General features: G+C 31.4%; 1 protein-coding gene across 1 annotated transcript; it reads right to left on the reverse strand.

Moving 5' to 3' along the window:
* Positions 1–534: 534 nt before the first annotated feature.
* On the reverse strand, positions 535–5,516 carry LOC120193981 (homeobox-leucine zipper protein GLABRA 2-like). The gene is given in 12 exon segments (XM_039196390.1): positions 535–900; positions 902–1,219; positions 1,295–1,381; positions 1,462–1,733; positions 1,834–2,008; positions 2,367–2,576; positions 3,279–3,380; positions 3,467–3,844; positions 3,942–4,136; positions 4,250–4,367; positions 4,952–5,232; positions 5,320–5,516. Coding segments are annotated over 12 exon segments (2,271 nt in total). The 5' UTR covers positions 5,392–5,516; the 3' UTR covers positions 535–837.
* Between the last annotated feature and the right edge of the window lie 8,063 nt (positions 5,517–13,579).

Here is a 13,579-nt window from a genome sequence, read left to right on the forward strand (position 1 = left end):
TCGAAGGAAGTGATTAAATTGTGAATGACATAATTTATGGTAGTACTATAATGTGTGTTGCTTTAAGGATGAATTATCTTAGAATTGGTTTACTTGGATCGCAATGATCATCAAGCTAAGCTGCAACGGAGTTGTTCTGTTCTTGTTTTGGTCTGAGAACTTAAGCAGCAATGCAAAGATATCACACGATTGACAATTTATTAATAGGAGAGGGGATATTTGAGGGTTACTGTTTGCCCGAAACCAACCCGACCCGACTTGTCCAACAATACTATCTCATATCGGTGATGAAAACTGGAAGTGCCAAACTTTCTAAGTGATCATACAAAAAATGTAGTCCTAATAAACCTTACTGTAAGCATCTCCATGATGGTTCAAACTTCAAAGGTCTTAGTTTTTGTTTGTTGGCACTGAGTCCTAAGTAATGCGTATTGCTTTGTAACTGCGGCGTCTTTGGCAATCTGTGAGATGCATTTTAGCATAAATCCATTGTAAAAACCAGTGGATAATTCAACACATTTCCGGGCTAAGAAGTTGGTAAAGCAATAAAGAAAGCCGCAATATTGCATAAATGAACAGTAATTATATACATCAGGAATATTTCACTCTCTTAGATCTAAAATGATTTTGAAATCCAACTCTGTCAATCCACTTGCCCCTCCATAAATATGCCTGAAGTCCAAACCATCTGTGCTTAACCAAAGAAGGAATAGAAACAAACCCACATAACAAAAATAGGTTATCTGCTTAAACCTCTAAGTTGTGGGGGTGAAAAGAGAAAAAATAAAACTATGACTTTTACAGTTAATATCTACCTAACCAGGAAGGGTAGTTTGATCAGCCATCTTCACATTGCAAGTTTGTCTTAATATTACGCAATGTGCAAGATATTATTTGTGTTGACAGATTCCACTGATTCCATGGTTAATTTAGCAGTTGGGGAGCTGTTTGTTAGGATTTGAAAAGCTATTGTAAGCAAGGATCCTCCAGTATCATTTCTCTTCTTGTGCCTAGAAGTGATCACTAATGGCCTTGACTCGAGCCCGTCAGGAAGAATGGAGAACCCTGAAGGTAGTATGGCCATGTTGCTGGAGTCGCATCCTGTGATCACCGACTGTATACCAGTTATGTCCACAGGAGCAAAGACCACCATGGATTCAAAAGCATTTGTGCAGCTATCTTGGAGAAACCACATGCTGTTCTCTTTCGACTTCATTGTCTGAACAGAAAGTATGGTGCAACTTAGAATGCTATATATGATTCAGAGGGGGGAAACAATGCCTAAAGAAAGTACTTGAATTGTTACTGCATTGCCACGATCTTTCCCTTTGGCCAAGTTTACGATGGACTGCACTGGACCTCCGGTTGACACGATGTCCCACTAAAGTTTGCAGAGGAAAGATCGTTAAATGAGTATTCACAACAGTACTTGTTTTTTTATTATTCTAATTGATAAAGTACCTCATTGCGACGAGATTCATCTCGCAAGAAATCAAATAAAATAGTCGGAGAGACGGGCAACCAAACGGAAGAAACAGCACAGACGATGACCCCAAGAGGTTCGCCAGGGTCATTCAAGTTTTTCCTGGAAGAAACTCTAATGTCTTCCCCGGTTTTGCTGGTGACTTTATTCCAGGTATGATAACTCGATGCTCCAATTGCATGACAGAAACTCCATGTCATTCTCTGGGCCAATTTCAAAATGCTCTTCCTCCCAGCCAGTGTCGCAACACCTAAAATTTTAATAACAAGCATTAGTCAGAAAATTTTCTTTGCTCACCAAAAAAAAGAACATGCATATTGTTTAACAAAATGGACAAAATTTAAGCTTACCAGTTGAATCCTTAGTAGGAACATTGGTTGCCATGAAGAAAACGAGCCTTTCACACTGATGTTGCAATGTTGCCATCCAATGCCTCGCACCAAAGACCAAGCCATTGCTAAAAATGGTACGGTACAATGTATGAACATTACTTTTCTGGCACTCAAGGTGTTCCACCCAAATCACCTGAAATTAAAAAAAAAATGTTCTTAAGCTTGTTATCAAAATGAAATTATATCAGTTCATATGGTTTTAACAAGACATAAAGTTCTAAACTTTTTGGAAAATCGTCAAAATTTCCCACACACAATATATATATAAGGTTATGATTCACTTACAAAATTTTTTAGTTTTAAACTTTTTAGGATCGTTGGATTTAGGAAAATTAAAGGTTGAGATTAACTATTTTCTTAGTGAATATTTTATCATTTACTATTGTTAATCTCAGTCTTTGATTTCTCTCGTTCAATGATCCGAGGTATAAAACTCTTAATTTTATACTGATTGTATGAACGGATTTTGCCCCATATATATATGCACACACCTTGCAATGGCCATTGGATTTATCTTGGATGATGCAACCTGATGGACGCTTTCTGCATTTTACTAAGGACGCATCAATATTTTCTTCAACTTTGTCAATAGAAACATCGACCACTGCCCATCCTTCAGCACTCAGTTGCTTGCAATACCGGACAAAGTAAACTTCTCTGGTAGGTACTAAGGGCGTTAGCATTTGCAGCTCAGCAAACATCTGCTTAATTCAGAGTACCAAACCATTAATACAAGGTCTAAAACTTAATTAAGAAATTATGTTTTTTGTTTACAAAGAAGGTTCCAGTCTAATTTGAATTTTATTAATTATAATCTTTAAGCATAATAATTCTATTAATAAATTGAATTAAATTTAGAATTCAAAATTAAGAAAATGACTAAATTATCATTATTTTTTTGGACTATCTAATTACCGAGACAAATAGCTAATTACGAGAAGAGCCGGTGTACAATGGCTTTGACCTTCCGCTGAGTTTATTCGGGTAGAGACATAAAAAAGAAAAGAAAAAGGCTTATTTTATTTTTTTATTAAATTAAGGTGATTATAAAATAATATTTATTCTAAACACTCTAAATCATTTAACGATGAACGCTTAATAATCTCATTGCAGTTTATTTAATATAATAAATAAAATATTATTATATAAGAAAGGGATGAACGTTATGCATTAATATTTTGATTGATCATTTACCAAAACGCATTTTTATTGAACAACAATATTAAAATATACACAGAAATTTTTCAATAGACATTATATTTTCGTTTCAGTGTTAAATAACAGCTAGTCCACTCCACGTTACCTTGAAAAGCACTTCGTACGATTGCCCTAAAAAATATAAAATAATAGCACACAAAAGGGACACTTAACACATGAACTGCGGACAGACAAAGGCAACTTACCAACTGTACAGCACCATTTTTATTTGGAGCTTCGCCATGGCAAATCATATCAACAGTAGCCGCCTTAGAGATTATGCATGAGAACATTTCCTTCCATTGATTCTATTGACACAAACAGAAATAAAAACAAAAATAAAATTACTGTCAACTATGGAAATGGATTCTACACATGAATATTTATTCCTTACGGCATCCATGAAGCTTTGAACCAGCCTTGGGAGATCAACAAAAACAACCCCAGTCTCTCTAGAGGCCTCAATTGATCTTTTTAGCCTCTCATTGCTTGAATTTTCAACGGAGAACACTTTGACATACTCATCGTAGTTAAGTATCTCTCGTCCCGTCTCGACGCTTCGAACCCACAGCGGTTCACCCGCGGTAGCCATCTTCTGCAACTCTTCCATGGCTTGGTTTACAATCTCCATGATTCTCGACTTCTCGAGCCCGAAAATCCCAGTGTAAAAATCCAATGAGCTCCTGTTTTCTTGGTCATTTTCAGCTGAACATGAACCGGTCGCTGATGCACCTAAAGGGTATTTTCCTATTACTCTTCTTAGTTTTTCTACCTGCAAATGTTTTGAAATCGAATGTATGTAAACATTAAATAAAGATTTTTCAAGGGAGAAAGCAAAGAGAGATTTTTTTATCGATAGGTCTCTAGACCTCGGCTTTGAGTTTAGCATTCTCGATACGTAGTTGTTGTTCTTCAGCTATAATGGAACCGTCTTTGGTAGTGGTAGCCATGCCACAGTTGATGCAACAAGCTTTGTTTATAATCTCCCTCATGGCTTTGTTTTCCTCCCTGAGCTTCTCCATCTCTTGCTTCAACAATGAATTTTCATGGCGCTCTTGTATAGCCTGCAAATCGGCTACTCCATTACCACCAGCAAAGATGATTCACAAAATTCAAATACTCTGATTTTAACCGAAGTTAAGAAATGAAAACTTGAAAAGAGAATAACTGGGATTACTTTAATTTGTGTTCGACGATTTTGAAACCAGAACTTGACTTGCCTTGGAGCAAGGCCTAATTGTTTACTCAATTGCTGCCTTTGCTGCTCATCTGGATGGGGTGATTCCTTAAACAGCCTGAAAAGGTTTGTTATACGTATTTCATCTTCATACAAATCAACAACATATCTTTTTAATTTGTTAAAGACATAAAAACAACAAATCCCATCATAAACTTTGATCATACGTGGATAGCAATTAATGTCAAGCAATTAGAGAACAGGAGAAACATTATTTCAGCCATGAAAAAGAAAAAGAAAAAGAAAAACTAGAAAACAAAGAATACGGCTTTTGGTGCATGTCTTTCGAGTAAAAACAAAGGTAGAAAAGGTAACTAAAGTCACCATAAAATTTCGGGTCATCTTTAACTTTATAATCTTGTTTTCTTCTGTAAGCATATCACTAACTTTTTTCAGTATTAAAAATATTTCTCAAATAACTGCTCCATGCATGGTAGTGTATGTACTTACATGAGAGTTTGGCATATATATAAATTTTACTGTAATTAAAACAGTTTGACGAACTTCGAATTGAAATTACCCGAAGTAACTTAATATTGATTGCAACTAATATTTCAAATTTACGAAATATCATTGCATTCAAGTTTTTGAGACGTAAATTGCATAAAAAAGGGAAATAGAGAAATGAAATGGGAGATTTACGCTTCCATTTCTCTGATTTGGTCCACCGTGTGACGGTGATACTTCTTTCTCTTCTTCTTTTGGGTTTTATCAGCATCGTCGTCGTCGTCATCGTTGTGAAAGTCATCTTCGGATCTTGATCTTGCAGGACCCGAGTTCTCACTACTGATTTCCACTGTGTCATCCTTTTTATTACCTGATACTCCTCCTTCTCCGCCGCCGCCACTTCCTTCATCTCCTTCCTCCACCTCCATACTAGCAGCTGCTTCCGCCGTCGCACCGGCATCCCGGAATATCCCGGCCTTTATAAAACACAGACATAAAGCAGAAACATCATTATATGAGATATCTGCATGATATGGAAAAAAAATGGGGTTAAAATTACTTACAAGGCTAAGGGAGAGAGCGGGAGAAGCAAAGAAATCTTTGGTGGGTGGGTTAGTCATGTCGACGACGCCCATGGCAATGTGAGATTTTGGTTTAGCTGATGAAATGGTTGATTTAAGGTGCAGAGAGAAAGGGGAGATGGAGGAATTAAATGTGGGGTCTCATGGATTTTAAGGATATAAAACAAAAATGAACTCGAGCATCACTTTTTCATATATATATTTTTATTTGTTCTGAAGGATAAAAATAATTATTGAGAATTTCTGCCATAGTTAGAGTTTTGAAGGAGAAGAAGAGGATAAAAAGGCCGGTAGGAGTTGACTGTTAGAAATGCAAATGTGAAAAAACCCAACTAACTTTAAGATGTTGAATGCTTGAATTGAGCTCCCCAACGGTATTTTCAGTTTATATAATGCTACTGGCTCCAGCTGGCTGGTTGGCTGGCTTAAACCAATTGGCTACAGTTATTTTTGTTTCACTGTAGTAGATATTGAATCTTGGTAAAATGGACGATTTAACTTCAGGTTTTATCAAATCATTAAAGGTAATTAGAAATCTAAATGAGATCCATTTAATTCTTGGTTAATCTCAATGAAGATGTCGCTAAAATGGGACAACTTGTACATTTAAAATAAGACTTTAATATAACATCATTTTTGTATTTTTAAAATAATTTTTAGTAAGCTGACATATTACAAGCTTCTACAAATCAAATCCGCTCATTTAAGGGATATCTTTTAACGAAGGTTATAGATAGTTGATACGTACATTAATATAAAATTACGTGTCCAATCAATATATTTTTATTTTTCCTTTCGATTCAAGTCTAATAAAAAATTAAAAGTAGTTACAGTCACAGATGCAATAATACTCTATCACGTTTTTATTGATGAAATAAAAAATTGAATGGTTCAATTGAGTAATATTTTAAATTTAATAAAATAAATATAAAAGGATTCCTTGGCAATATCTATATAAAAAATCAGCTAAGCTACGCTGAGCTGAGTTATTATAGGAGTAGCTTCGCTCGATCAGTAAAAGTCAAACTCCTACAGTCATTTGATTATGAGTATTTTTGTGAAGTTTGTGAGCTATGTAAGTTGTCTGCTACTCCCTTACTCTTTTTTTATTATTAGTATTCTTATCGTCATCAATAATATTAGTTAATTATTATGAATTATTTTTTATTCTGGTTCTATGTGTCTTTATATATACAATTTTAAGAGTTGAAATAAGTGAAATGCATTTAATGTATTTGACTCCAAACTTCTTCAAATTTTCAAAATAACCCTTTCTCGTGAAATGTTATTATTTTTTAAATAGTAATTTGTAATCTTTAGACTCTAGGTACAATAATTAAATCCTGCTATTATTCAGTAACAGACAAGGATTCAAATGCTTGAGTAGTAAAGTTATATGTTTTTCAGTTTTTGATTTTACATGTTTTTTTGGAAGAGAGATATAAGTGTTAAAGTATAATATTACATTGTTGAATGAGATAATATTAAGTGGTGAAGTATAAATGCGAAAAATATGATATATATTTTTTTAATTTTAACCAAAAAATATTGTTTAAAATGGAATTTTGGGTAGCGAGGAAAGTGACCTCTCCCTAACAACAATTTTTAGCATCAAGCTAGAATCTTATTGGGCAAGATAATCCACTTTCGGTTTTACTAGTTCTTGGAAAGTTGTGGAAAGTCTAGTTTTATAATTATAACTGCATATGAATGAATTTGTGCCGCGCACCATATAGCATGATATATGCAAGACATTTAATAAATATAATATGATCTGTATTTTATTTAAGATTTTTATTCGAAAATCAATTCACTGATATTTAAACTGGGGAAAAATCAAAAGCTTTTGTTGTCTTTGTTACTCAGAAAAGCAGTTATTATGGACGGGAATAAAGGGGAATTTCATAAGCACCATGCTATTATTTTATTAGTTAATCTTTAAGAATATGGACCCTTTAAATCAGACAAAACTGGGTTTAGCTAAGGTTGTCATGACGCTTTTAGCAAAGCAATCTTCTTTAGAAAAGAAATAAATTAGATTGAAAATTAATTAAAATTATGTTTTATATTACTAAACAATTTTATGAGATAATCTTGTATGTAAACATTAATACGAGGCCTTGACTTCACCATAATTTCAATGATCATTTTTTAGAATTTTTTTGGGTAATAATTTACTACATTTAAAAAATGAAATGTTTTCCCACAACATTGAGTATATATTTGCCATAATCATTAACATTTTTTCAAGTGCTTATGTGCGTATGGGTTATGATGAAGTTCATCTGCAATTCAACTTAGACACATATGAAGTTGTGATGCACTGGTAGTTGGGAGTGGTAGAAATATGAAGCAATCACGTGGTTCCTTCATAAGGAAAAGAAATTATATATTTGCATACTATTAGTTGATTTGAGTTCTATTTTGGGTTTCTTTCTCTCTCATTTATCTCTCTCTTTTATCATACATTTCTTAACACCTTTTTATTTATTTTTTCATCGTCTAATGGGAAAAGGCAAAAGGAGAGGACCATGATATCTTACAAGAAAGAACCAAGGTGTATATCCTCTTTTTTTAATTTTTAAAGTTATTTCCTTTACGTTCAATTGTATTAAAGGTCCTCGTATTATGTGTTATGGACAAATATAGTCTCTCTACAATTTAATTAGTTATAATATTTTTTATAGTTAAAAGTACTTGGATTAAAAAAAACTTAATTTTCTTTTATTGGTGTGCCGCTCATATCTTTTTTTTTAGTCTTTATTAATCAGTGACAATACAAACTTTATTATTGGTTGTCGACTGCCAGTATTCTTTAATGTCTTTTTCTTTCTATATCGTATCTTTATTTTCTTTTGTTTTTTATTTTCAATAAGTCTGATTGGTTGTCGACTGCCAGTATGTTTTCATATGCTTTATGGCATGTTTTCTTATACTTTTTGGCATGTTATTCGGTTCTTTAGCATTTTTTTCATTTTTTTCAAGGGTTGATATGACATCGCCACGACTAATAAGATGACCCTTATCTGATATCTTATTGATTTTCTCTGCTTTGAACCCTCAGATTGGATTTGGATACCAGATATGCGTTCGTGGATAGCTTTTCACATTGCTCGAATCTGATTTGTAGTTTGTCTGTGGTCTTTCAATAGCTTGTTTCCCTTTAGTGGTTCGTTTGCCGATGCGATCAGATTTATTTGTATATATATTTTTTTTCGAGTTTCTTGGTTAAATTTAATCTTTCATTGTATGATCCTTATGTGATCTTAAGCTGCTAGTTTTGTTTCAATTATTATAGGAAATTTTTCTAGTTATGTGTTTAATTTACGATTGTGATTGTAAATATTTATTATAATTTGAGATATTTCTTATTTTGAATAAAATTAGTTGATTCTATAAAAAATAGTTATAATATTTTTATTTATTTATTTTAATAAGTTAGGGGTAGGGATGGGCATAGGACCCGAACCGGTGGGTTCCAATCCAACTCGACCCAATCGGTTCGGGTTTTTTTAGAGATTGTGTTCAGGTTGGGTCAGATTCGGTTGTAGGGTGAAAAATACACGACCTAACTCGAGAAAAAATAATTTTACCTTATATATTTAGGGATAATTACATTAATATCCCCCTATATATTATTTTTTCAATTAAATCCCTATTTTTATTCAATAAAAATAATATTTTTAATAAATATATTATTTCAAGTCGGGTCGGGTTCGGATTTTAGCTCAAAAAGTTGGGTCGAGTAGAGGATGTAAAATTTTCTGGTTGGGTTTGCGTCGGGTTTCATCCCTAGTTAGGGGTGAATACAAGATAATATATGTTCAAATACTCTTAACCCTTTGACAATGAGTGTTCATATCCTTGACATACGCGATACTCAAACTCGACACCTCACGGGTAACAACAAATCCCTTAATTACTAAAGTTGATTGTTTCATACTATTTTTAAATGTGTATTCTCTCAAATAATTTAACGTAGCTTATGTTTTTAAAACACGAGGTAACAAAACATATAGTATATTTTTTGTACAGTTTGATAAATATATACCAAAAAAATATTAATGCGTACACATAATGTCATATGCTTTAATGAATTAAATCATGTCAAATTATTTGACAAAAATTAATAATAAAAATTGATCTTAGGATAAAGATATACATTTAAAAAGTAAAATGATTAAATTTATAAAATAAATTGTACAAGGTCCTTTTAAAAATTTTGACATTTTTCTTTGAAAGATTTCTTACGATGTAAGTTTTGTAGAGTAAATAAAATGAAATTTTAAGGGGGAGAAAAGTTGGGAAAGGGTGTGACAATTTCAATATATTTATGGTAGGAAAGACATATAAGAATGATGAGGTTATTGAAAAGGCTACAAAAGAAAGGAGCAAAGTTTGCAAAATTATAGAATAACAGAAAAGTAGAATAATTAGTATTTAGATGTTAAATGCTTTAAACAGAATTGTATTTTACAAGAAGTTAAGTGAAATCGGTAGACGAAAATTGATTTTCTTCTTAATAATTATTTTCGATTTTTCACATCCTAATTCACTGAAAAATAAACAAATTATTTTAGATATGAGATAAAAAGCAGAAGACCTTAATTTAATCAGCTGAAACAAAGGTAGATGGTGTGCAGGGATAGACCAAGGAGGTTGAGTGCGGTATTTTTATTTGTATTTTTTATTGATTATCTAATTTCGCACTCCTAAAATTTTATAACTCTGCAAGTCCTACAATTTTTAACATAACTTCTTAAATTCACATCCCTTAACGTGGTTTATGTGTTCGTCCCATATGAACATTTAATTCTTTCTTTCTTTTCCGTGTGTTCTTTGGGACTTTAAGATCACAACAAAACAATAACTCTTGCAATTAAGCACAAAAATGAACGAAACGCCTTCCGTATAGTTATTTGCATAGGCTAACACCGGTTGGATCATACGCCAATTCAAGTTAACTATAAATCCTAATACGTCACGCTAAGGAATAAGATTACGCAGAACTATAGATCGTATAGGCTATCGAAGAACCATTAATAATTAAAAAGAAACCATATAGAGAACCAAGTTAAATAAGAGTGAAATTTCGACACGTTTAAATAAAACCTAACATGCAATTTGTAAGAATAGTTGAATAATATAATTACTTATTTTTTTAATGATATGTAGATAATATCTGAATTTAACTTATAATTCTATATTTTTATTAAAATAAGAAAAAAAACAAATTTAAACATTAGTTAGTATATTACATATATAGTACGAATCTAATGATTTCGGTGACAAAAAAAATTATTATTATTCCTTGAGGTATCGAGTTTAAGCACCGAAAATATCAATATTATGAGCGTCAAGTGTCAAATGATTAAGAGTTATCTTTAAAAAGATAATACATTGTATTTGACTTTTTTTAAAAATAAATAATAAAAATAAAATTATTTGACTTTTTAAAAAACTAAATAATAAACCATTAAAACGTATAAAATCAATACAGTAAACGTAAAATCCTGTCATTCTATATATTCAAAAGAAAGATTCACCCAACAAAAAGAAAAGAAAAAAAGTTTCGAAGTTCCTATAATATACAATTTCTAGTGACAGTCGGTTGTTGAAGAGTAGGTGAAAATGGTGGGTTAGTAAGTAAATATCATATATATTATTTTAACAAACCATGAGTATTTTTTTAAAAAAATATATAAAACAGACAAGTTAAATGTAACAACAAAACTAATAAAATTGAGTTTTGAACTACTAATTGTTAATTAAGTAGTCAAGATAAAGTATAGAAAAGAAAGAGAAATAATATAAGAGAAATTTTAATTCGATCAATGAGACTAGACAAAACCCAACTTAGTTTTACGTGTAAACTTAAAGTTGGGTCAAAACCTATAAAGCTTCTTATTCGTTTTGACAATCTTATCATAATAAGTAGAAATGGACTAACGGGTGGTCGGTGCGATTGCACCTCTTAAATTTTTTTTTTTTTTAAATTATATTTTAGATTTTTTTATATTTTTATTGATTGTATGTTTTTTCACATCTTAAAATTTTATAATTTTACATCTTCTAAATTTTTTTTATATAAATTCTTAAATTCACACATAAATTTCTCTATTTATCCCTGATAATCAGATTCATCAACTATATATATCTTAGTCGTATTTTTAAGATATCTGCGTTTGATTTGAACAATAGCAGCGACTTTACAATTTGACAGTTCAGATTAATTGGCACATCAAAAATAAATGTAAAGCAACCACCAGTCCACAACGAACTCACCGTCATATACTATATTCTAATATTCATTATTAAGGCAAGTTGATAAGCAATGGCAGATGGATTTTTCATGTGGATATTTCTTACAACAATCATAAGTGCATGGGTTTACCTTTGGTTTGGTGGCACTTGTCTTAAAAAAAAATCTTAACCCAACCCTTCCCTTCCCTTCACTGATTTTAATTTTATCGTTATATTATTCTATTTTAGTAATATTTAACTTTATCATTATTTCTATTTCTATTAAAATTAATCCAATCGTCCATCCAAATGTTCCATTATAAATAGTGTCAAGTGATGGAGTTAATATTATTTTTACACCCAAACAATAAAAAAACTTAATTTGGCCCTCTACTTTTTTTTACACCTAATGTTGCCTTCCAAGTAAAAAAAAAAACACTCAATGTGGTATTTTGACCAACGGTTCCGTTATTTTGTGTTGACATGACATGTTAAGCAGACAAACATCATATTTTTCTCTCAATCTAGCCCTCTAACTCAAGAAAATAACTTAATCTATCCCTATTATTTTTGTTATTCTATTTTGATCACTAAACTTTAAAAGTTTTCAATTTAATCACTCAACTTTTGAATTGCTCATGATTTAATCATCATGGTTTATTTTATTAATATTTATGCATGATGTGGCATTTTTTCTTTTCAACCAAAGATTTGTTTTTTTTTCATTACCAGATTCAGTGAACCCAGATTGAACTTGTAAAAAAATTGAAAAAACTAGGAATGAGCTACTTGATCGGGTAATGAAAGAAAAAAAAAAGAAATCTTTGGTTGAAAAGGAAGAAAAATGAAATGAGATGATAAAGGAGGAGAGTGGAGATTTGGAAATACATCAAGCAGAGGGTATATTTTTCAATTTAATTATAATTTTGGGAATAATTTTTTGTTTCAATATAATTTTAAAATTTTAATTTAATTAATATTATTTTAATAATATATTAATAAAACAGGAATAATAAATGCCACATTATACATAAATATTAATAAATCAAAATCATGATGATTAAAACATGAGTAATTCAAAAGTTGAGTGATTAAGTTGAAAACTTTTAGAGTTTAGTACCAAAATATAAGATAAAAAATAAGAGGACCATACTGAGTTATTTTCTTCAGTTGGAGGGCTAGATTGAGAGAAAAATAGGATGTTGGCATGCTTAACATGCCATGTCAGCACAAAATAACGGAGCCATTGGTCAACGACGAAAAACATTAGTAAATAGACCACATTGAGTTTTTTTTTTTACTTGGAGGGCCACATTGGGTGTAAAAAAAGTGGAGGGTCACATTGTTTTTTTAAGTATGAGGGCCTTAGGTACCCTTTTTCCTAATTTATATCTTATTTTAACATTATATTAAGATTACTACATTTAGTGTACAAAAATTGTAATCTTTCTTCGTTATTGATAATGCATACATTCTATAGATATAATTGTTCAAACTTAAAATCACTAAAGAGAATTGCAATACCTCAAATATCGGGTTAGTAGTTTCGGACTAAACCGAGAGGGTTTTGGATAAATCCATTAGCCATGTAAGAAGCCTTGGACCAAATTTGAGTTGGTTTGGGCTTGAATTGAGCCCAAATAGAGATTTAAAAGGGTATTTTTGAATTGAGGGCAAAGTTAAAGGGACCAAGGAGGTGGTTTACGCATTTTATGTAAAGGTTGAATCTCATTTGTGGGAATGAGGTCACACGGGTAGGAGTTAAGTTAGTTCATTGTTAGGGGTCTGTTTTCTTGGATAATAATACTCAATTTATTCGAATAATAATAATAACTTAAGAAAAAATTAATGTATGTATATGTCATCAAAATATAATATTATATATTAATTGGAGAAATTAATTGGAAATTATAACTTATAAGAAAAAAATAACTTATCAGATCTTCCCTCCCGTTTTCTCCCTCCATATGCACTGCACAGGTGCTCTTCTCTTTTTTTT

The sequence above is a fragment of the Hibiscus syriacus genome, unplaced genomic scaffold (assembly GCF_006381635.1).
Source record: "Hibiscus syriacus cultivar Baekdansim isolate YM2019G1 unplaced genomic scaffold, ASM638163v2 tig00116997_pilon, whole genome shotgun sequence".
Classification (NCBI taxonomy): Eukaryota; Viridiplantae; Streptophyta; class Magnoliopsida; order Malvales; family Malvaceae; genus Hibiscus; species Hibiscus syriacus.